This window comes from Danaus plexippus, chromosome 28 (assembly GCF_018135715.1).
Source record: "Danaus plexippus chromosome 28, MEX_DaPlex, whole genome shotgun sequence".
Lineage (NCBI taxonomy): Eukaryota > Metazoa > Arthropoda > Insecta > Lepidoptera > Nymphalidae > Danaus > Danaus plexippus.
Window position 1 is genome coordinate 166,892 of NC_083556.1, and position 25,577 is coordinate 192,468.

A 25,577-nucleotide genomic window follows, 5' to 3' on the forward strand; every position below is an offset into this window, starting at 1 on the left:
CACTACATACCGAGCGTTTTTAGTATCTCAATCAATACATAAAATGCTTTAAATATATATATGTAGTAAGCGTTCAAAGCAGATCCTCAACCTATTCTCCTCCAATAATAAGCATTGAAAGCTCCAACCTATTCAGTTTCAGTGTCATTCAACATTTCTTTCCAAGATTTCGATGGTCCTTGCTGACACTCTCAGATCAACACCCTCATGGGTATCTGGCCAGGAGTCAGGACAGACTCATCACCAAATGGACCCTCGACTAGGTTATCCTTATTAATATAAAAACCTTCTTCACTAACTATCATAGTTTTTAGTTACATAACTCTGAACAATAATTCATGTTGTTAAGTTAGTTTTATCAGCAAATAAATAATATTGGTCGGCTGGATATAAGCCTTAATAAGGTACCAAGGCATTGACTGTGGACAAACAACTAGCAATGTATGTCATGAAATAACTTCGTTTTATTATTGACGTGTATAAGTCCTCATCCCATATTTATTTCAGTGTATTGTAAATCTTTATGCGAATTCAAATTCGGTTTTGTATCAAACATTTTTCTGTCAGTCGACAACAGAAATGTTGGAGTGAGTCATCGTTTGGGTTTATAAAGTCGTGTTATTAAAATGACAGTTCAGTGAGGAGCGCGCTCTGGTGGGACGGAGAGTGTGATGTCACTGTCATGGAAGGGAGTGCTTTTCTTCATAGCATCATGTTCAGCTATCGCCGCGGGACAGGGTGTGAGCGGTAAGGACTTGTTACTTGTAATAAAATTGATATAATCAAGCCAGTGGAACAGTAGAATAGTACAAAAAATAATTTAGTATTAATATATATATATATATTCAATAGTATCCAACCTATTAACTGAAATAAATTTTGGTTAATTCTAAGTTATAGAAAATATTCTGGTGAATTTAAGAAAAAATGATTTTAATTAAAACTTTAGAATGAATTTTCAGAACTAAAATGATATAACAGTCGTGGTAATTTTGGTAATTAATACGAGGAAAACTAAAAGATTTCAAGGACTATTCCGGAATAAGATACAAACATATACATAAGATATTTGTTAAATTATTAAGATTAAATTTTTTATTCAATACTTTCAAATAGAAGTATGTAGATCTAAAATGTTCTATAATATAACAAAAGAAAGTAAGGTGGTCTGGTCTGGTCTGGTCTGTGACATCATCATATTCGAAGGCTTCTCCAACCCCTTCATAGCTTTAGCAAATATATGCAATAATAAACTTAATATCTTCAAAAATTAAAAGAAAAATCTTAATTTTTTCGAAGGCCGTAGGTGGTGTTGGCTAACAAAAAACTACTACAGAGGCTAATAGACATACTGACTGGTTTACACACTTGTAGCAAAACAAACTCTTTACATTCTCATAAACACTTTGATCACATTAACCTTTGACACATCAAAATATAATATTGACTTTTATGTAAGCTCCCAACAAGCTAAATATTTACACTAACATTAAGGATACTAGTTTAAAAGGTTAAAACAGTCCCAAAAAGTCCTCTATCTATTTATATCTAAAATGATAGACTAGACTATTGCCAGGACTATTGACTTTTTTATATCTCAAAGGGCGAACGAGCTGACGGTCCTGACGGTAAGTAGTTACCGTCGCCCATGGACGTCCGCAAAACAAGAGGCGTTGTATATACGTTGCCGACCTTGTTTGTGGAAAACTAGACTACTGACTATTTATATCTATTTATAGCAAATAACTGTTATTTTTACATAATAGCCAAACGGTTTGTTGAATGATAAATACGAGACCAAGACTATTCCAGACATCTACAAACACTGTTTTTATATATTTTCCTTTGACAGAAGCTGTTAAAATTTGTCTGATGCTCGAATATCCCTAAGAGGCTCAAGTTTTAACGACAACTAGATGGAATTTACGACAAGCTTTACCGTTAAATTAGTTCTTGTTCTTGTCAGAAAAGGAGCGTTCTTCTTAATTCACCTTTATTATATGTCCTCCTGACCTAAACATCTATTTATTTTTGCGCCCGCAAGCCGCGTAGCTGTTACTACAAGTGATTACAAGTGGCCTTACCATCTGATGCGAGCTGAGGAACACAATGAATTCCTTATTCAGCAGTCAGTCAGTTATATTTGTACCACACTTCTTCATGTAGTGTCTAAAAGTGTAATGTTTTTTGAGTTTATACACTGAAAGACTAGAGTGAATTACGTTAGTGAATAGTATTGAACAGTTACGCATATACGTAGCTTTACGTTTTGTTTTTTGAATTCTCTATTTAAATAAGAATAACGTGGAAAGTGGAACCTTGAAAGAACTAAAATTGGAATTTACGTTTATTGAAAATCGATGTTTTTTATTTGAAAAATATGAAATATCTATTTCGTAGGTTATAATCTGATGTTATTTTTTTACTCTGAGATATTTATTATACAACTAATGGCCTCTTATAATTATAAAACACATGGCAATATCTGACCTGGAACAGAACCTGTTGTAAACATGGGATCGATGAAATTTCATGAAATCTCGATAATTTTCTAATAAATTGTTAACTTGTCGGGCATTCATAAAAAAGGCACCACTGTTATTTGATCTACTCCTAAGTTTTACAAAAATCAATTCAGATTTTTTTTTTGTTTTTGTATTAAACATAGTCAGCCAGCAGCCATGATAATTTTAATAAATCTCAGTTATTTAACACATTATAAGAGTATTTTCTATTATAGTCTCCTTATCTGAACTTTATTTCCTCATTAATTGAGAGCACTTGCAAGTGTTATCCCATACTATATATATTTTCCTGTTTGTTTTATTCCAGATGCTATTACTATTTTGCGATTATCTCCACATACATTTTCCTCTCCCACCACAATACAATATGAAGACACAATATTTTTTACCGAATCTTAATGCATTATTTGTTTTGATTTCCAGGCCCAAAGCACGGAAAGAATATCGTATGTTTTCTGGCCTCCTGGTCTCATTATAGGCTGGACCCGATCAAGTTCCACTTATCCGACTTGGACCCATCGTTATGTACTCACCTAGTTTACTCGTTCGCTGTTCTCGATGAAAACACCAATGAAATTAAAAGTTCAGGTAATTAATATGACGGTAATAGATTGGGTATTTGTTGAAAAAGAGAAAAGTGCATTTAACAAATTAACGTAACGTACGTCAACGTATGTCTTACGTGGTTGTACATTTATAGATGTACTTGTATAGACTTTTGTTTAGAAAAGGATAAAACATATACAGGTTTCTATTGAATTTCTTATTTTGACACAGGATTAAAGACCTAAAGTTACGAAGACCTGGTGACTCTATGGAGAGCTTAAAGTAAAAGTTAACTTTTGAAACTTACAGACGTAGGTCTGGATGTAGAGAATAAGGATACGACAGTTGGTTACAAAGGGTTTGTTGATCTCAAGACAAAGAATCCTCATCTCAAAGTGACCTTGTGTATCGGAGGCTGGAATGAGGGGTCCCAAAAATTTTCCCTAATGGCTAAAAGTCCACATTCAAGAAAACAGTTTATACAGAGTGTTATCAAATTTCTACAGTAAGTGTACAATCTGAAAAAATATGTAATTACGATTTCACTCTGTATTGAAAGAAAAATATTATAATTATACAGAATAATAAGATTCTCTATGGGTTGGAATTCAGTTAAAGCTATTTGTTTTTGAATTAATTCAAATAATATATTACATTGCCAATTTATTGACTTTTTAGACGAGTAATTGAGTAATTAATTCTTCCAATACTTTTCACAACTAATCACTTCCAGAACGTATAATTTCGATGGTCTCGACATTATGTGGAAGTATCCGACGACGAGGGGCGGCGACAAACAGGACAAAGATAACTTCGTTATTTTAGTTAAGGTACGTGTTTACTTGAAATTATATAATAATAGTAATTGTATAACGAAAACCAACATAATTTGAATCATTTAAAACCGTCACGATCTCAAGGCTTCTCATAATTTTTCTCCTGAAGAGTATTTTTAATCAAAATGAATTTCATAAAAACATTATTTTTAACTATCAACGGCAGATCCACACGTTTCCACTAATGAAAAATATTTGCGTCTCAAATCCATAGAGAATAAATAATAAGGAGTTGTTTTTGAATCATTAGTTTCGATGTTAGAACCTAAATTCATATCTTTTATTCTTCAGGAACTAAAGGAGGCTTTCAGTCCACACGACTTTATTTTAACAGCATCTTTGTCTGGGATTAAACATGTGATGGAACCAGCATACGACTTGGTCCAGTTGAACAAATACTTAGACATGATCCATGTTTTGGGCTACGACTACCATGGTCCGTGGAATGGCATACTTGGGGCAAATTCACCGTTGTCTTCCACCTCTCAAGATAACTTCCGTAGCGTGGCAAGTCATAAAAAACAATCGCTTAAAATTATCACTTTCATTACAACAAAGATAACGAATGATTTAATTTTTCGTTTCCAGGAATACACTATAAGATACATGATAGCTTTTGGCGTGAGTCCTGAGAAAATAAACCTAGAGTTGCCCCTGTTTGGAAGAACTCTCCTCTTAAGCAACCCAAAAGAGGAACGAGTGAAATTCGGTCAAACGAAAGTTCAGGGCGTCGGCTTCCCTGGACCAATAATAAAAGGAATACATTATTACGCATACAGTGAGGTGAGTTATACTGGAAAGACTAGTTTTTTATCAACACAAGTTTTAAATGGTATTAAAAAAATTGCTTCTATATAAACCATTATTTAAATATATTTATGTGAGCAAAAATATCTTTTTTGTAAAGCAGTGTAAAATAAAGACAATATATAATTAATGGTGTATTATACCATATTGTTTCGAACAAAAGATTTTTATTCGAGGTCAGTTTTTTGGACTCCAAAATATTTTTATCATAACCTTTACCAAACGTGACTGTTAATATAACTCTACACTGAAAATATTGGATCAGCGAATATATTAAAGTACTTTACAAAGCACCTTTAAAATAATGTTACAATTACCCTTTACTCCCATATCTAGATCTGTATGGAACTGACCAACAAATCCATACCCTGGGATTATCATTGGGATGAAGAGTCTTCCACACCATATCTCCGGGATAAAGATCGTATCATATCGTATGACAATCCTCGCTCCATAGCAAATAAAGTTAAGTAAGTTGTCCTAAAACTATTAGGTACCAATTCCTAAACATATTTAAACCTCAAGATTTTGGCAGTTAGACTTTGGCAAAAATTAATTAAATTTTAATATCTGTAGACTTCATTGTTTTTGCTCTTAATCGATTTTTATTTTAATAACTTTTTCTGTAAAATGGGTGTTCGAAAAAATGTGCTTCTAGAACTAATATAGGTACATTTCCCAGATTTTTATGACACAATGATTACTGCAGTCTCTCAAGGTTACTTCTCATTGAACAGATTAATTGTGACACTTAATTTCTTTCGTTAGACTGGCTATAGACTATAACCTGGGAGGCTTCATGGTGTGGAGCGTGGACACGGACGATTTCAAAGGTCTTTGCGATCTTCGCAATGATGCTTACGATGACTACGAGGCGAGGATTAACAGGATATCAGACGATCCCATGCTACAGGACGCCATAGACAAACTAGATCTGTCAGACTGTGAGTTTAACTTATATTATCAAACCTAATACAATCAATCAAATTGTTATTTTAATTAAGATGATGATAAAAATAATCTATTTAAAAAGGTCGCGATGAAAGTTATAGCATTAATTTAATTTTTTAATATGACGAACTGTCTTGAAAGGTATTTATATCTACAGGCTCATTGTAATTGTAACCGTGTACATGTCTGAGATTTAAAACTATGAAGGTTGTATAAACGAGACTCTAGACAGGTACAGCCATCAGCAAATCTATACTTAAACAGAAATACACGGGCTTGGCCATTTATAATGCGTCACAAGTTGTTGGACGATTTGCTAAAAATATAATCGACAGCATTACACATATTTAAAAACAATTTTAAACATATGTTCCAGTGGATTTAAACGACGGTTATTACATTAAGATGGATAAGAAATTGGAATTCATCAAACCTAAGCAGGATTTCAAGAACTTCCAAATGCTGAGAACCATTAACCAGGCGACGTCTGTGGCTCTGGAAGAAATGAAGATTGTTCTCGCTATTTGGAACAAAAGAAGATTCGGAAATGGAATAAGCGGAACGAGTTTTGTTTTACCGACGAGCTTGGGAGGCTGCGAACAGTCCTGTCTCAGTTCTTGTTATAAAATGTGTCAGAATCCTTTTTTATAATAGCGTTAATACTTCTTATTTCTTATTAATGACCCATCATTATTGCATTGCATTTTTAACAATATATTTGTTCACGATTAATTAAATTTCGGAGCTCAATGTACTAGACTAGCGGACTATCGGATTTATTGACATTAGACTATTGAAGTGGTTACATAAATGTTTAAAACTATTTGTAATAAATAAGAAGTATTAAACAAACATTTTTATTAATAAAAAAATAAATAAAGGAACATGGGTTTGAATCACAGATCTTCATAGGGGGAGCCACATCTCACGTTGTAGAAATGATCACAGACCTGAAACAAAAAATATATTACTATATAGATGGAGATAAATAAGTAACGATTCAAAATAATTAAAAGTATTTGTTTAAAAAAATAAGAGCAAATACACTGAAAGACTAAATTGATACATAGTTTTTGATTTAGCGGAGGTAAAGCACATGTTGTTTCCAATAAACAAACTATACTTTGACTGTTGGTCTCACCTGGAATTGTTCGTTAAAAAGTGTTCCGTTGCTACATAGTTCTGAGCTCACGAGGCGCTGTCTCCAGCAAAAGTGGAAAGCCTGAAACAAATTTGTATTCAACAGTAAGTTACAGCTCGATGGAGTGGGGATAGGGCATCCAGAAATAAGGATAGGGATTAAATGATTACATTAATAGTTCCAGCTTAGAATCTGAGCAGAATAGTCATAAAATTTGTCATTAGTACTTAATCTGTTGAACATCAGGCTGTGTTGAAATATCACAACTCGCGTTCCGTCTGACTGAGAGGAGTGTAACATTAGTCAGCAGTGTGGGGTGTTACAACATTATTATTGAACTATTAAAATAGTTTTTTTCAGTTACTATCTGTGAGTGTTGCGGCCGGTCCAAACTTCCCTTCTCTAAGAATGCTTTTGCAATTTTCAATTATTTTTTTTAATCTAACAATTCCTAAGACACAGCTGGTGATCTCGTAAATACCTGACCGTCTGATCATTTGTCTTTAATATCATCAAATAACGTCTGTCAATGTTAAAGAATCAGTACAACTTAAAAGATACAGAGACTGTGTTATATTACAAACCTGACAACCGCTCTGAACATCCGCGTAGTATCCTCTGGGACGACCCTCACACGAGAACTTGGTAGGAGGGGGCTGGTCGAACACAGGGTACAGAGGCGGCTCGTGTTGTAGGTGTAGCAGGTGGTAGGTGGAGAAGTCTTCAGGCCGCTGGCATTGTGACGAGCTCACAGCTGGAAATTGACATTTGAAACTTTATTCTAAAATGATCATATTCAAATATATTTTCTTTTATATTAATTCATAACTAATTGTCAAAGAAAGTCACCCCCAGTTATTCTTTTTTACATCATCTACCTTTTAGTGACGTCCCATCAAATAATTATATCAGTTTCAGAGATTAGACGGAACAGAAAGACAGAGAGACCAAAGTATTACAAAAATATGGGGTTTTCCAATAGGGACGCTTGAACTTTGACAGCTGATTGCGGCCATGTTGTTTGAGTGACAGCTGTCAAATGCAGTGTGTTATATTCATTCCGTCCTCCCAAACCACCATGGCAGGTTGCAGTGTCGAGCAGCACGTGCAAATCATAAAATTGTTTTATGAAAATGGGTCTTCAGTTCGAGCAACGTTCCGCGCACTTCGCCCGTTTTACGGTCGCGATGATCGTCCTGCCGAGTCGACTATCCGTCGATTGGTGGACAAATTCGAGTCAACCGGGTCAGTTAACAATCAGCCGGTTCCCGTGCGTCAACGTAACGCGAGATCTGCCGAGAATATCGCCGCTGTGCGCGACAGTGTCCTCGAAAACCCGCGGCAGTCAATTCCGCGTCGCGCACAGGAACTCGGCCTTTCGCAGACGACAACTTGGCGAATTTTGCGTTGTGACTTGAGCCTGCACCCGTACAAGATCCAGCTGACCCAAGAGCTCAAGGTTAATGACCATAGACAGCGCCGTGTGTTCGCTGACTGGGCATTAGAGCAGTTGGAAGTTGACGCCGATTTTGGCAAAAAAATCATCTTCAGCGACGAGGCGCATTTTTGGATGAATGGCTATGTCAACAAGCAAAATTGCCGTATTTGGGACGAGACCAATCCACACGAGGTTCACCAAGTGGCAATGCACCCGCAGAAAGTGACTGTTTGGTGCGGATTTTGGGCCGGAGGCGTGATTGGTCCGTATTTTTTCGAAAACGATAATGGTGTGGCCGTCACCGTCAATGGTGAGCGATACCGGTCGATGATAACCAACTTCTTTTGGCCTGAAATCGAGAATATGGATCTGGACAACATGTGGTTTCAACAGGACGGCGCTACGTGCCACACAGCACACGCTACGATGGAAGAAAAGAAAGATCAAGCGCCCTTAATGGAAAACCCTATAGAATATTTGTAGGAATACATATATTCCGTGCGTACCTCAACAATATGTATGATCTGAAAACTTATTAGTAAAAAATACAAACCGAGGGTAAATTTTTTCTTATTTATTTTCGTCAGTTTTTCTAAATAATAAACTAAAGTTGTGTAAAAAAATTAAATTCTTAATGACATTACTCACCCAACAATAGAAGACAAGTTATTTTGAACATGTTCAATCAGAGTGAGGCGAGCGCGTGCCTTGTGCTGCTAGATTGTACTGATTTACTTTTAAAATTAATGTTTAGAAGTCGCCGACTAGATGTGGACGACGGTATGCGATATGTAATAATCACATACAATATATTGAATCTTATTAATTATAAAGGTAGACTTGACTTTGTTATAAAATATAAAAATTAAATAAATGGTAAAGAAATGGTTCATTATAGAATGAAAAAGGTATCTGAACTAGCAGGAATCGCATCTGAAATCTCACGCTCAGGAATATCATGTTGTAGTGGCTTTTAATAATTTCAGTATAAATAAAACGTTTGCTTACAAATATTATTATTTTTTATTAAATATACTTTTTTTTATATAGTTAAAGGTATACAATTCCTAAGAATCCCACTCTGTACAAGCAAAATGTTAAAAATACGAAACTTGCTTATATGTATATAATTCGAAGGCAGCTCTAGTATGTTTGGTCAAATTTGGTTAGGTAGAGAGAGGAGCTTGGACAGGGGAGGTGAGCGTTTAACGCTCGTTAAATAGGTGCCCCTTAAACCTACACCTGGCAAGTCCCAAGCACTGTTGAGGCTCCTCTCCCTGCAACGATGGACCCGGCACCCGCACGGTGAATCCATTGAATGCTAAGAGGTTTCGTTTCTAATAAGAATTACCCAACTAAACCTTATAACCTATACCTAAGACTACATGACTGCCCCGATGTTAGGATCCCAAAGAAATTCGCTTGTGCTGTACTATCATCATTCTGGTTAACAAGGCCAGGTGTTCGTGTTGCAGAGTCAGTATCTTCATTCCTAATATGATATTTTATCCATACAACGATGTGGCCCTAGCGATAATCGTTTAATTTTAAACATGTTGCGCGTACGTAACAAATTCCTCTTGATACCTTTCTCGTGATAAATCAACAAACACAGACTAATTATTCTTAACGTATATAATAATGTAAGGATTCTTTAATATTTAAATTATAAAAATGTTTTAGTTTTTATAACATCTGACTGTGTGTTCTTGCATAACACCGTCCGTAGGGTCAAGTATCAAATTTCGCGGAGATGAAGGTCACTGAAACCTTGCTATCCTTTGCTTATCGTATATTTAAGATTTATTTACAATTACTTCAAACGTAACACTACACCTGAGCCCCGTCCTCGCTTGTCAAGTCACCATGAATTCCAGGTGTAAAGACGAATTTCTTTTCGTTTCGTTCCTTTCCGCTCGATTTTAGACAATTTATTTATATAAATTATTATTACTTATATATATACTTGTATTGGAAATAACAAAAGTTTTAATGTGACTTAAAAGATTATATATGCGTACATAAAATTGTAACGAATCTAGAACCTGCATTTTTATTTTAACCAAAAAAATATTCTTGAAGTGCAGCAAAGGTCTTGAAACGGAGTCAGATAATTTTAATACTTGCCTTTGCCATAATTTAACACTCAAATATTCCATGTATCCGCCCAGCATCCCGTTTAGATGACAAGGTTACTGTCAAAAGATTTATCTACCCAGTTAATGAAGTAACGCCAGCCCGGTCACGAATGGCCGAATGTATCGCACATAATATTGAAATAGTTATATATTGGATAGCTTGATTGTATTGGACGGAACTGTAGTGTAGTAATGAGTTTAAAACGCTAACTGGGGGTCTTAAAGTTCATGCGATGAATGAAAGTCACTGAAACTGAACGTGTTTAGGTAGAGAAGACTTATACTAAGGATACGGTAAAAAGGGACATGAAATGTTATAAGAATTATATTATAAAAGAGGAAATTATTTCGGAGATAAGTGATAACTAGGCATGAAGCTACTCCTTGGAGAAAGTTTTTTTTTATGTTAATGGTGGCAAATGAGCAGACGGCCTACTTGGTGGGCAGTAGCTATCGTCGGCCAGGGACATTGCCAACCTTGTTTTTTTAGAAATGGGAAGGGTGGGAATAAGCGAATGTCAGGAAAAGGTGGGAATAGGGAAAGGGCAACCGGCTCTCACATTCATCGGACGAAATGCAGCCATTAGAGGCTACTTCACGCCGATCTTCTGTGAGAGGGTGGTCCTTCCCCGGCCGAGCCAGTCCATCTTCGATCTGTAGTTACATGACTACAGATAGGCTCTACCACCTTCAAAAATGGTGGATCAAGGATCAAGAACTATATTTATATTTTGAAGATGCTGTTAAAAACCATTGTTAGCAGGAACAGGAAGCAAGTGATATTTAATTGGTTAATATGAATCACAACACAAAAAATATTTGTGTGAGGAAGATCATGAAATGTCAGGAGGCGGTACAAGCACGACACGGCGAACCTTGTTAGAACACTACGTGTACCTCGTGAGATTGATATATAGAGGAAAGAATGATTGAAACTAAACTCATATTATACGGATTTACTCATCATCATCATCATCATCATCATCAGCCTATACTGGTCCACTGCTGGACATAGGCAAACGAATACCTTCATACTCCAAACGAATTTCTCCCAACGAGAATTTTTCATCTCGTCTACCCGTGATCACTGTTGCTGCAAAGTAACCGAAACATCGGGACTATGTAGATTAAAATAATTATAAACGCGTAACAAATCCGAAATATATTAGTTTTTTTTTTCAACTAACACGCGAAAGTCTTAGATCTCGTTATAGGAAGAATATCATTACAGAACAGTTGCATAAAAAAACTATATCTCATATAATGTTAATGTGGAATTTTTGTATGAATTGGTTAGAACAGCATTCCGGATAGATTCCGTATCAGAACGTTTAGCACATGTTTGCATCGCTTTACTACACACGAAGCGTTTCCCGTTTCTTATTAAATAGCCTCCGTTGTTACTATATGTAGTTATGTCTTTATAAACTCAATGTACAATATTTGTACATACGTCTAGAGCATAGAGAGAGATTTTTCTATATACCATCGATGTGCTGCGATTCATAAACAAACTCGTTAATTTGTTTGCATTTAGCGATATATGTGTAGTCACAGAAATGTTTATAAATAGATTGTTCAATGCACACTTAAAATAATATATTTTGTACATAAAATGTAAATACACAGCCTCCTGGGAAGGCAACCGTGTTCCTATTACGGTAAGCGACTACTCGCTAGCCATCAAGTGAGACAGTCACGTAAAAAATAACAGATGTTTGTAAAACATTACTAAACTTTAAATCAAGTGACACTAATATCAACTAAACATTGATAACAATACCTATAGTGAAACTTATTTACATCTCCATAATATTTTTAGGGCCATCTCTCGCATGTCGCATTACAGGCTAATTCGATGTGGGCTTAACAATTCTTTTATTATTTTAAGTGTAGATCGTTTAAATTTTTAAACATGTACATTTACGTATAGTAACATAGTCAGTGTAATAATAAATAGTAATTAATGAAGGCTGTACATATACTTAACACAATACAAACTCGGGGTAAAATATGGTACATTTGGACTTTATATAAGGACATCAAGAAACTTCAAGAGGAAGAGAAAAGAAAATTGTAAAGAACAAATTAGAGCAATGACCTTTATATTATATATTAAAAACAAATATATTATTATTAACAGTCGTGGTGGCCTGGAGGTTAAAGGCCCGCCTCTCACACGTGAGGGCGCGGGTTCGAAACCTGGCAAGTCCCATGTGATCTTTTCCGAGTCATATGTACTTTCTAAGAGTATTTAGACACCACTGGCTGGAACAGGCTACAGTAAGCATTGGGTCTACATAGCCCCAAAAAAGTGCTGGTGCAGAAGGAAAGGGGAAACCACTGCAACTATCTTCCCACGAAAGTCATCATGTATGCGGATCACTGATACGTGATGACCAAGACGAGTCTGCAAAGACTTTTCCGATGATGATTATGAAGAAGAAATTAATTATTATTAATAAATTTCAATCGAAACATAGAAATGATTTACAATTACCCTGAAAATAGACAGAGAAGACACCATCGTTATACCAGCTGGACCCCTGAAACAGTCAACTGAAAGTTGTCTAATGACCTCTTGGTCTCGTTTGTGAAATACAACCGACCTCGGACACGGGACTCCACCTGTGAGACATATTACATTATTCTGATTTCTGACAACCTCATTAATATTACATATACTTACAAATGACACTCCACGTACTTAGTAATTAAAATATAAGTGGTCGTATGTTATTATTTTATATTTTTTATCAATATTAGAATAGGTAAAATAATTTTTTGGGTAACGTAATACACTTGTATAAAAATGTGTAAGATGAGAATGTAAATCGAGCGATTATAGAAGTGTTTATTCTGTTCAAGTGTGACCAGTTCAAGAATGAACCGTAATGTTTAAAAATAACTACCTGAAGTTAATAAAAAATAAAGTGGTGATATGTAACAAAAGCTTTAGAATTTTTTTTTTAATTTTTATATAAAGTCCATTTGCATTCAAGACACCGATTTTAATTTTAATAAAAGTAAAACAATATGGCCGCTAAGTGCTATATCATAACAATCAAAAGAATTTAATCTATAACAATGTATAAAAAATTAATTATGCAGGAATTTAAAACAATGGCCATTAATCTTGTGTCAAGTACAATCGACAAATTATTTATCAATTGTCGATCGAGACACTTCAATTACGATCTTTATCATTTCTCATTCAACATATCGTTTACAACACTATTATTAGCACCGTTTTAGTTACCCATATCAATGGAGAGAGAGTTATTCCTATTTGCATCATCAGTAAATTTTGATAGCACTTCAGATTATAATCGTACTAGACTCGTACTCAAAATGTTTGGACAGCAACGCATCTGCAATGGAATAATTTGCAGATATCTATGGGAGAAAAAAATATTCAAAACTACAAACAAGTTATTTTCAATACAAAATGCAGGTCAGCCATTATTGAAGTGCATATAAAAAGAACAAGATGTTAATTTTATAGTAAAATCACCAAAAAGGTTAGTTACATATATTCTTTATCAACATAAGTAAATGTTATTGGCCATATTATAAGATAAAGTCGAATTATTAAATCCATTGCTTTGATAAGTTGAGTAATTAAAATGAAATACGCGTCGGTGCATGCAACATTATAAGGCAGCCCGCGGCTGGCAGGTGACGGCTCGCTCGAGACAGCTGTGATAAGAGTGGAAATATTTAGCAATTATTTATCTGTTCATTAACAAATACATACTCGGGATCGTGACTGCACCCGCGCTCTATTCGAGGGTAGGCGATGTATTTACCAGGCGGAATACGACACTATGTTCCAGAATTCTGAATTTGAGGACCAAACGAGCTCTATATTTGACCTTTTGCTGCCTCAGATAACTCCTGTAGGTTAATCAGACCACTGTATTATTAGCGGCATTGTACTCCGGGGGCAAACATTATTGCTGTATAAAGCTCAAGTACCCCTCACACCACACATGGAGTGATTCTCTCATGTATGTACTGGTGTACCCTCATATCTCATACCAACTTTGATGCAAAATGTAAAAACGAGCTGTGAGAATTTCCGATAATCCCACTTAACCAGGCATTGAACCTTTAAGTTTCACTTTGATGCAAAACGCAAAAACGAGCTGTGAGAATTTCCGATAATCCCACTTAACCAGGCGGCATTGAACCTTTAAGTTTCTGGAAACATCTACCCTCCCTGTATATGTTGCACCGCCTATACAATGGACGTGTTCCGAAGAACCGTTTGCCAGGATGCCAACGACTACTTGCTATCATCGCTCCATCCGTCTTCGACAGATAATTCATCCTCACCTGGGCTTTCCAGTGGTCGTAAACACTTGGGTTTCAGAGACATTTCTTTGCACGAACGCTGGCGCTATGGAATAAACTCTGTATTAATGTTTTCCCAAGGGACTACTGAATGGCACGAAGAGTGAATAGATAATAGAAGAGTAGGTAACTCACGACGGACAACAGTGACATGTTAACATCAGGCGAACATTACGCCTGTCTGCGCCGTCGCGGTATTAAACATCAAGTACAGAGCTTCCACATAACTCTTATTTCTGACTAATTTCAATGATTTTAAATTGAGATCAAATTGCTTCTGGCCGTGTCAAATGTTTATTGTATCTAAGTAATGTCGTACAAACCTGTTAAAAAAAATTCAGCGCATACGCGCCCTCCCACGCTCGTTTCTTTACGCAGTCAATCAAGCATGAAGATAATAATCTCAGCATACAGCAACGACTACAATGTTACAAAAACTATGAAATTTACTGCGCTCATAACAAGTTTGCACGGTCTATTACGTTAATAATGTGAAGATTTGTAAATGACAAACTGTTGACGCTACGTAAGTCAAAATAATATAATATTTTAAAGAATTTTGACCGTCACATATTTAGATGAAACTAAATCCTGGGATATGACTTATCTTTTCAATTTTACTTGACGCGCACTACGCGAATAGAATAACGAATCGCTGACGTTGACGACGAACAGCGAGCAATGAGTGATCACGGCAATGTTTAATTAGACGAAACATTGATAAAACCTGTTATACGAAAAATACATTTTAAACTGAAGTGATGTTTGGCGGTAAAAATAAACAAAACGCCTTTTATATGGATGGTAAGGAAAAGTTGCAACTTTTGAGTCGTTTATTTATTTATCAAGGACACTTAAAATTTAAAAAAATATGTTCTATTTCACAACACAATGTAGGTATACACTACATATTTTTCATAAAATGTCAATTCTAACGCCCGCGCCCGTGACTTGTATCGTTTGAGTATAGTTCTTGCATATTATTATACCTTCAGGTTAGATATACATGTTTTTAATCTATTTAATTGACGTAAAAAAATTGATTTTATTACTGTGACACGCTTTGGTGACGAAAATATAAATTATTTTTATCATTAAGCTTTTAATTTTGTGACAGAACTATAATGTAAGTTCTTTATATTTTCAAATAGATACAATACATCACTTACCACCTGTGACCGCGACTAGCATAAGGTTTAATATTTCCGAATAAAAATTAATACATTTTCTTATATAAAAGTAACCTAGGTAAGTTACCGTCTATTACATCAGCTATCTGACAGTGAGTTTTTCGTCAAAATCGGTTTTACCGTTTCTGAGATTAGGCGCAACAAACAGATATTTCAATATGATGTATTTTGTATAATTATATATGTACAAAGGAACTTTGAGTCACGTGGATGTTAGTTAGTTTCCTTTTATAACTCACATCATTATAGTTTGACTGAATACAATAAAAGTGAGGTAGATAACATTTAATAATTCCCATCACAATTTTAACATGAAGCAATAAAAGTCGTTTGAATATAATCTGATACAATGTAAATAACATTGTATCAGAGATATTTAAACAAATATACTCTGTGCCCTTATCACAAGTTAACATCGTCACACTACATACGCAGCGTTTTCAGTTTCTCATCCATAAATCTCCGCACAGGAGAGGATTAACTTAGAATTATAAGTAAAAAACGTGGAACGCTACGCATAGAACAGTTAAGATTCAAGTCTATTGTAAGTGCACTTTTTACTCAAAATGATATTAGACATTTTATATAGTAATTGTACAGATGTTATATTTCTTTTATTTAACTAAAACTATTATTTTTGGATTTACTACGCGTTTTTTAATTTTAAACTACATACTCCCGACGTTTCTGTTAATGGATTTAGAAAAAAATGATTGGATTTAAGAATTAGAACTTTACCATAGATTACTGAATAAGTGGCATGCAGAACATCACTCAAGTTACGAAATCTTTAGTAATTTAAAATATATATTTTTTAAATATTAATTACAAATGTCTTCTTCAGTAACGCTGTAGTAGTAGTACCTTTTTCATTATTTTAACTCTGTTTTTGTCACACATATACATATTTATATTATATTAATAAGAACACCGAATCATTATGAAGTTGAAACCTTTATTCATAATTTTGGTGTTTTCAGAACTTTAACAATTAAACAATGTTTTCATATTTGCAACGATACGATTTTTAAACTGAAGTTATTGCTGTCAAAATCAATTGATTGACGTTTGACATTTCATTCACAGTTGTGTAGTAAATTCATATTATAATATTTATAAAGAATTGATAAAAATAATATCAATAAATACATTAAGCGTATAATGAGTATGTTGGAATAAATAATAACATAAGCATGAGTAACATATACATTCAAGAACCGCCGGCATTGGGCAAGGTAAAGCATAAAAGAGATTTTTCAAATAAAAGTGTTATCAAATAAAACATAAAATAAGTTAAGCTATCAAAAACAGTAAAGCATGCCAGTATTATTTCAATAAAGGTGTTAGATCGTTATGGGTCGGTTTAAAAATGCACGGTAATTTATAAGACTTGTAAAAATATGAGTTTAATGTATGTTTCCTTCTTTGGACCGTTTATGCTAAATATTTACAATTATATTATTGATTAATAAGTTATACAGTAACATCAACCGATTCTAGATGATATTTAACCCTGTTATTGATCAATTGTACCATTTTAACAATGAACCAAACAATATTGAAGGTGCTGTTGAAGACCTCAGCCGGTGACATAGACATTGAACTATGGACCAAGGAGACGCCTAAAGCTTGCCGTAACTTTATACAGTTATGTATGGAAGGATACTATAATGGTAGGTTGAATGAACTTGAAAAACTCTATAAGTAAGTTTAAAAGTCGTGTATTGAAATGAAGTCGGTAATATAATTGCAGAGACATAAAAAATATTGCCAAACTTTCAACTTTAAGTTAAATTTTAAGTTGGTTAAAAATATATACATATTTTACATACATATATATATTATATTCCAAAGCTTTGTAGTTTCATAGACACAGATCGACTTCTTGTATGATAAAGCCACATTAGTGTATCTTTGCTGTCCCCTGAACCAGGTACAATATTCCACCGAGTGGTACCGGGTTTCATAGTGCAGGGCGGTGATCCCAACGGGGATGGAACTGGCGGTGAATCGATATACGGAGAACCATTTAAGGTATTTAAGAATACAGATAACTCACAGCTTCATAGAAATTTAATCACTTATCGGGCTTTATAACTTAGCAGCTAATTGGATAAGTTTCTTTCTCATTTTAACTGAATTAGGTTGCCGTGGCCTAGAGGTTAACGGCCCGTCTCTCATGTATGAGGTCACGGGTTCGAAACCTGGCAAGTACCAATGTGATTTTTCCAAGTTATATGTACTTTCTATGAGTATGTAGACACCACTGACAGACAGTGAAGGAAAACATAATAAAGAAACTTGGTCTCATAATTTCAAATTATAAGATTGAAATCGCCAATCCGTCTTGAGCAAGCGTGGTGATTAATGCTCTAACCTCCTCCATGTGAGAATTGAATCAATCATAACATATGTCATTCTGATGTCTCCGCTACATTATCGGAAAGTGTAATCAAATCCAGTCCAATACATTTTGCATGGAAGATCAATAGGGGATCATGGGCTGGCTTGATCGGGGAAGTACCATCCTCTCACAGAAGATCGGCGTGAAGCAGTTTTTAATGGTTGCGTTTCGTCCGATGAGTGAGAGAGTCGGTGGCCCTTTCCCTATTCTCAATTTTTCCTGCCATTTCCTTATTCCCACCCCTTAATATTGCTAATCAACCAAGGTCGGCACCGCATCCACAACATCCCTTACGCTGCAGATGTCCATGGACGACGGTGACTACCTTCCATCAAGTACATCGTCTGCTCGTTTTTCCCCTCTGATATTAAAAAAAAAATGACAAAGTACCTCTTCACTTGCAAATATTTAGTCGTTTGAGTGTGGTCCTATCAGGATGAGTTCCATTCTCGTCTGCGGTTCAACCGTCGAGGTCTGGTCGCGATGGCCAACGCTGGTAAGGACGACAACGGCTCCCAGTTCTTCATAACCCTGGGCTCCACTCCCGAGCTGCAAAACAAACACACCATCTTTGGAAAGGTTACCGGTGAGCTCGTACATCTCATATCTATTATATTTCTTTATGGATGACAGAATATAATCAACGTGTCCGTCTAACGTCGAGCTGAAGAAGTAACTCAAGTTTTATAAAATTTAAAAAAACATTTAAATGTCTGTTTGAAATCCACAAAACAGGAAAAGTTGCTATATTTTTGGATGGATTGTATTCATAATCTGTAACATATCTTCCTAAGCGTCTTAAACTAGTGAATAGAATAATATTTTAGATTTGTGGGTTTGTACATTTAAAAAAAAAAAAAATTTTATTCCACTCTTGGTTTTTTTAATTTTAAGTTTGCTAATTTACTCCCAAAAAATCATTTTTGTAATGAATTTAATTAATTTATATTTGCTGTTGAGATGCAACTCGTGGGATGCTGTAATATCATATGTTGAAGGTGATACAATATACAACGTCCTCAAACTGACGGAGGGTTTGATCACCGACGACAGACCTGATCATCCTCACCGCATCATCACGACTACAGTCATCATCAACCCCTTCACCGACATCACGCCTAGAGTGAAGGAAGTCGTGCCAGAAGAGAAGAAGACGAAGAAGAAAGAGATACAGGGTGTGAAGTGAGTGGACTTGTACAGGGGGATTAGATATAGTCAGCGGCACAAACAAAATGTCTTTAGTCCTCATTTCAAACGATATGTTAGAAAGTATTTTCTTTAACAATGATTTTAAGAAAAAATTAAATAAAATAGTTAGTCCCAAATAACTGAGATTATTTTAAATATGTACATAGTAAAATGCCGAAAGCTTTTTGAAACAATGAACTATATTTTCTGTCTGAACTCCTTATATAAAAGCTCCTCTTTGAAAAATTGGCTTTCAAAGAGAATAAATACATAATATATTTATTGAGTTAAAAAATTAAACATAAATTAATGTAGAAACGTTGTAGGAACTTGGGTCTTCTGTCTTTCGGTGAGGACGCTGAAGAAGACGAGGATGAAGCTCAGGAGTACAGAGGGAAACCCAAGTCCACACACGACCTCCTGCAAGATCCTACGCTCATCAGCAAAACGGCTGCCGGTGTGTACAGCAAGTCCTAATATTTATTATAAGATATAAGATATCTCTACTAGAAACCCTTTAATAAATGTGGTGTTGGTACAATTAAAGAAAATATAAAATCAATCCAAATTGATATTCCAGAACTGGAATTAGAAAATGACGTGAAAGACGATCAGAAGACAGAACAGAAGAAAGAAGATACACTGTCAGCGGTCAGCAGCATAAGAGATAAGTTGAAGAAGAGAGAAAGAGATGGAAATACGAATGAGAGGGAGAACAAGAAGGACGGCAGTCCGGAGGAAAAGAAGATGAGGGAAGAGAGCGAGTCAGAGGAAGAAGAAGAGTATTATCTGGGGAAGGAAAGAGATATGGAGAGAAGAAAGGAAACGTATGTATAGAGATTAATTGATGTTGATTTATATTTATAAAATTAATTAAAAAAAAGTTTTTGTTTTTAATTTAAAATATTCTATAGTCGTGTTTATAAAATTTAAGAAAATTACATTATCACATTCATTGCCTGACATTAAACGGAGATATGACAGAAATAAATTATATTCTCAAAGAAATCCGTAGAAATAACAACTAAATTGTTTGCACGTTATAACATTTGTGATTATTCTTCTTTCAGAGATCGCATACGTAACGAAATCAGACAGCTGAAGAAAGAAATGAGGGGTCCTAAAGAAGTTAAAGAAGAAGTAAAAGAAAAAGAAACCAAGAAGACTGTAGAGGACAACGAAATGTACAAAGAGTTTGTGGAAGAACAGGAGAAATACAAGAAAATGAAAGAGAAGATTCCTAAGAAGGGAGCTGCCAGGTTGATATATGTATTTATTATTATAACGTTATACCGGGTTCGACTCCCAGGTAGCTGTAGAGATGTGCGATGACATTATAGCTTAGAAGATAAGTTAAAGAGGAGCTGTGTGGCTTTTAAACCGACACAGCACAGGTCTGTGTGGCTCCCGTGTGTTGAAGAGGAAATATTTTCAGAGGACGAAGAACGAAATTCACGAGAAATACAACCAGAAGGAAAGTTTGGGTCAAGAACTTGTACGAGAACCGCGACTTCCCAGACAATTACACGGACTCCAAGTTCCTAGAAGAGTTACAGAAGAATCTCTTCATTGAAAAAGTGTCTCTGTCGCAAGCGGTCCAAGGTTCGTTCAGGGTCGTGCTGAGGATGTGCCTGTGTGTTCTGTTCGGCGTGCTGTTCGTGCATATGCATGACAAGCGGATCCACACGCACACAGTTATGTACGTGTCCACGTCCGTCACGTGTGGGTGCTACGTGATGTACGTGTGGGTGGAGGGTTGCAGGCTCTTGAGGCACCTGAAGATCGTCCTCATATACATAGTGCTAGGGTACATCCTGTCTCCCGTGCTGCACACGCTGACGGACACAGTCAGCACCGACACCATACACGCGTGGTCCGTGTGCATGCTGGTCGTCCACCTCATCTTCTTCGACTACGGCGTGTCCTCCGCCTTCGTCTCCAACTCTCTGTCTATCAACGCCGCCATTTTCTCGTCTGTGTGTCTAGTCTCGAGACTATCAACAGCATTCGACGCGTTCGTTCTTCTGACTATCTCGGTTATCTTCTTTGTGCTGAGCCCTCAGTTGTTCTCCGTGTTCCTCGGCTCTAGATTCTTCTTGTTTCTCTTCTCCATCACTCTGTTGATGACTGCTGTATCTCTGTACACGGTGTCGTCTAGTCTGTTGTTGTATTTTGTGTTCTTAGTCCTTGTTGTTAGTGGCTGGTGTCCCTTGATGTTCGTAAGGTGGCAGAAATATAAAGACAACATCCACGGGCCCTGGGATGAGGCGATAATTCATAATTCAGATGAATTCGATGAGTTTGGATGAATTAGATGAGTTTTCTACTGTCTTCTATCACTGCCGAAAAATTATTATTTTTTTCATTAAGGCAATAAGAACCTACTCGTTTCGTTTGTTGCTTTCTTCTTATTATGAGCCATTCTTGAATATTCTTTGGTTATATAGAGAGGGGTTCAGAGCTGATCTGACCGTCACAGCCGATACGCCTTCAGCTCCACCACACTCGTCAGCACAAAGACATTACAAGCCGTTAGTAACTCGGGAAGCCACCGAACCGTACACATAATAGCCGTAATTAAGTCACTGTGAATATTAATTCGTGTTAAATGTATTGTATTTTAATAAAATTATTCTCAACTAACGCTTTTTTTATTATTATGAATCACCGATGAACTCATCACCACTCATCATAAACGTCACCCATGACTGGAATATCAAATAGCAAAAAATTTTTATTGTATGTAACTCTAAAGGCTTTTTTGGCGTTAGAGTAATCGATACTGAATATAATAAAACGGACCTTGACTTGTTGTAGAGAGGACTTCACGCTGCAGCTGCTGGCCAAGTTCAAGTCCAAGCTGCACGACATCAAGGAGAGGAGAAATGACGGTGACGTCACCGACGACGATGACGTCACCGATGATAAGTGGTGAGTGGTCACTGAGAGGTCACATTAACTAATATATATGTACGTTTAGTAGTTCCGCTCTTTATGAATATTTAATTATCTGTCTCATATCAGAATAAAAAAAATATTGTTTGCTTTAGCTTCTATTTGGTGTGTGTACTATTTATTGTAAGGGGCGTGTAAGTTATTTGTTTGTTTGTCTGTTTGTTTGTCTGTTTGTTTGTGTTCGATCCATTAATCATTCATATAAACAAGTTCCGAGCTAAATAAAAATGATTTTGTTCAAGGCTCGGTCACAGGTTACATTTTGAAGACAAAGGCGCCGTTCTGGCGAAGGACGCGTCCAGCAAGGGCGACGACTGGTTCGACATCTACGACCCGAGGAACCCCATCAACAAGAGGAAGAGAGAGAAGGACAGGAAGAAGAATAAGTAGAGAGAGATGGAGATAGGAGATATAGAAATAAATACATTACATGTTGTGCTTTTATTTTTAATGCCTGTCTTGTTAATACACGCGGACACGCTGATACTTTATGAATGAGGAACTACAAACTGTTAGTGCTGAGTTTTAATACTAGGAAGCTCGTACTAACGGTAAGCGTGATCGTCGAACGGTTTGATTAACAGATTATTTGTTGTAAGATGTTAGTGAGTAACTCAGTGAACAAACCCTGGTTACTTTGTTAAGTATTCAGTTAAATTAACCACGAGTCTATGAACCTATGTATCACGAGCTATCTGGAGGTCAAGATATACGGGTCATAGAACACAGATGTATTGCGATAACCAGTCATTACGATCCTTATCACTGTAAAAGATATTCTTCCTTGTTACAACAAACTAATTCATAAAACAGTTAAAAACTTCATTTTTGTATCGTTTTCTTAACTACCGAGCTTAACTTTAACCGAATTTTTTCTGTTCTCAACGGATCATCAATTGAACTTCTCGATTTAACTCAAATATTTGACCGATCAAAATAACTTTGATATAGATTTTTTTTTTACATATATATATTTTTTTATTCTCTCACAGTTCTATTTAGTGATTTCCGATCTATTAAGGTTATAAGGTAGGTTTCCATTTCTTTGATAAAACTCTTTCAAATCCTAGAATTATATTTAGGTTGTCGTGACTTTCATTGCTGCAAGTGGCGCCATCCGTGCCTTACTAATTATAAAACAACCTTATCCTTAGAATAAAATTAATTATAATGCTGGGCTATTGTTATTTTGTAATGGCAACATTTAAGTCAACCTGTATTTGATAACTGTAAATACTGGCTTCAACATTTTGTAGGAAGGCTCAAAAGGACTCGTATCCAGAGCCGTAAAATCATTTACATTTTGTAGGACATTACTGGAAGTAACGCTGACATTGAAAAACAAATCTGACACCATACCTAAAACAATTGTGGCAGCAAACAAAATCTATCGTTCACCTTTGACATGGGTCTCGTTCCATAAGATATAGGATAGTTACAATACCTTCAAAAGTTTTGATTGTTCTATATAAATCCACTAACTAATACATCTACATACCGTGTCTCCGTCTTATTACTTACTATAAGTTTTGAACCTAAAACATAGTTAAGGTTTTTTGTTCATAAGCCTACATACACAGATCTGTTAATTTCAAAATTCGGTTTTTAACTGGAAAATGAAAGTTAAACCTTTATGAAATGTTCTAAAACACTAATTATAACTATATTAATAAAACGTTCCAGATATTTTATATCTTCCATTCTTCTGGCACGCAGTTAAAAACCACGTTAAAATGTTTAATACAATAAAACCTTTGTCTTGGTCTTACTTTAAGCAACTTTTGTTACAAAGAAAGTTTAGTTAAAATGCAGACTAAATAAAGAATTTCTCGTGATTATGTTTCTTTAACCGTTAGAGGTTTCAGGAGGTTTTTAATCGCGTGGGAAGTATTCCATTTCTCAGGATATTGGAACCGGAACTGTAATTTAAGGCTTCGTGACATAAAAAATATATATTTTATATTCATTTATTATACTTATTTTGTGAATATTTTATTCTTTTCACTCTAAATGTATAGATATACTTAAAAGTTTTAAAATTTTGATTGAGTTTGTAATGAAGAACCGACAATTAAGTAGGTATTCACCGTTTTCGCTAACCTTAAAGTAATCTCTTTTCGCGCGTCACACCTCTGACACAAGTGATAAGATCACAAAATTAATAATAATTAAGTAAACAAAAAAACGTAACGTAGATTCAACATACAATGAGGAATATGTCTAGAAGAGAATTGATACGATGTTAATTTAACTGACATTAGTAAGTAATAGCTAAGTTAAGTTAGCGGCTCACGTTCGGATTACCTTAACTTGGGTAGAAAAAGGGTACGGTATTCTACGAGTCGCAAGTTTGTGTCAATTTATAATTCTGTATAACTCAAATGATTATTTAAATTATACTCCAACTACAATTACTTTACTTTTTTCTTAGAACTTAATATTTACTTATAAATCAAAACTTCCTCTTGATTTAAACATTACAATATTATCATTTTTAATGAGAAAAACACCGAGTGTTTTTTTTAATTTTAATTAAGTTTGAATAAAAACACAGCTACTGAACGAACTTTATATCTAAGTTCAAAGATTTTATAATAAAGAGATAAGTTTATAATTGTAAAAGGTACACGCAGGCACATGTAGGAACAGAATACAAAGCCAAATGCTTATTTGTTCATAATATTTATATTTTACATTGTTTATTGTTATTTTTACTTACGAGTATTGAAAGTGGAAATAGTTATATAAGTGTGCCATCACGAGGACTGACTTCTATAACATTTGTATTAAAATGACTTATAGAGGAATAAATATATTACCTACAATCAATCTCTGATATCGATAAAAATGTTCTCATAGTAATTTTAAACGTTTGAACGAAGCTTACTAACTAATACTGGGACTATTGATTATCGATCAAAGATCTATCGATGTCTTTCCAAGCATTTGTTACGTTTTGAACCTCAAAACTCCTTTTCATTGTAAATAATAAAACTTTTTTAAAATGTGTAATTAGGGTTGTAGGTCGTTGAACTCGTCGTAAACAAAGAGCTATAAACGTCGTGTGTGAAATTCAGATTTATTTAATAATTTTTTTTTGTT

The 25,577-nt window shown here is 35.1% G+C and overlaps 3 protein-coding genes across 4 annotated transcripts; 2 read left to right on the forward strand and 1 right to left on the reverse strand.

The window, feature by feature from the left end:
• Positions 1-633: 633 nt before the first annotated feature.
• On the forward strand, positions 634-6,549 carry LOC116776097 (probable chitinase 2). The gene is made up of 9 exons (XM_032669200.2): positions 634-747; positions 2,949-3,113; positions 3,381-3,576; positions 3,805-3,901; positions 4,199-4,414; positions 4,496-4,690; positions 5,051-5,184; positions 5,483-5,658; positions 6,042-6,549. The coding sequence occupies exons 1-9, from the start codon at positions 672-674 to the stop codon at positions 6,314-6,316; spliced, it is 1,530 nt and encodes a 509-aa protein (XP_032525091.2). The 5' UTR covers positions 634-671; the 3' UTR covers positions 6,317-6,549.
• On the reverse strand, positions 6,248-8,969 carry LOC116776186 (U-scoloptoxin(01)-Cw1a-like). Its single transcript, XM_032669302.2, has 4 exons — positions 8,893-8,969; positions 7,391-7,560; positions 6,807-6,887; positions 6,248-6,615 (listed from the first exon to the last, which is right to left on the reverse strand). The coding sequence occupies exons 1-4, from the start codon at positions 8,921-8,923 to the stop codon at positions 6,562-6,564; spliced, it is 336 nt and encodes a 111-aa protein (XP_032525193.1). The 5' UTR covers positions 8,924-8,969; the 3' UTR covers positions 6,248-6,561.
• Positions 8,970-16,993: 8,024 nt separating this feature from the next.
• On the forward strand, positions 16,994-22,912 carry LOC116776256 (spliceosome-associated protein CWC27 homolog). Of its 2 annotated transcripts, XM_061525356.1 has the most exons (10): positions 16,999-17,163; positions 17,493-17,601; positions 17,862-17,962; positions 18,768-18,918; positions 19,331-19,514; positions 19,847-19,977; positions 20,101-20,347; positions 20,591-20,779; positions 22,338-22,451; positions 22,718-22,912. In XM_061525356.1, the coding sequence occupies exons 1-10, from the start codon at positions 17,122-17,124 to the stop codon at positions 22,863-22,865; spliced, it is 1,416 nt and encodes a 471-aa protein (XP_061381340.1). In that variant the 5' UTR covers positions 16,999-17,121; the 3' UTR covers positions 22,866-22,912. The 2 variants fall into 2 exon arrangements, with proteins under 2 accessions (XP_061381339.1, XP_061381340.1); XM_061525355.1 differs by lacking the exons at positions 22,338-22,451; positions 22,718-22,912 and adding an exon at positions 20,956-22,163 and having other exon boundaries at positions 16,994-17,163.
• Positions 22,913-25,577: the final 2,665 nt, after the last annotated feature.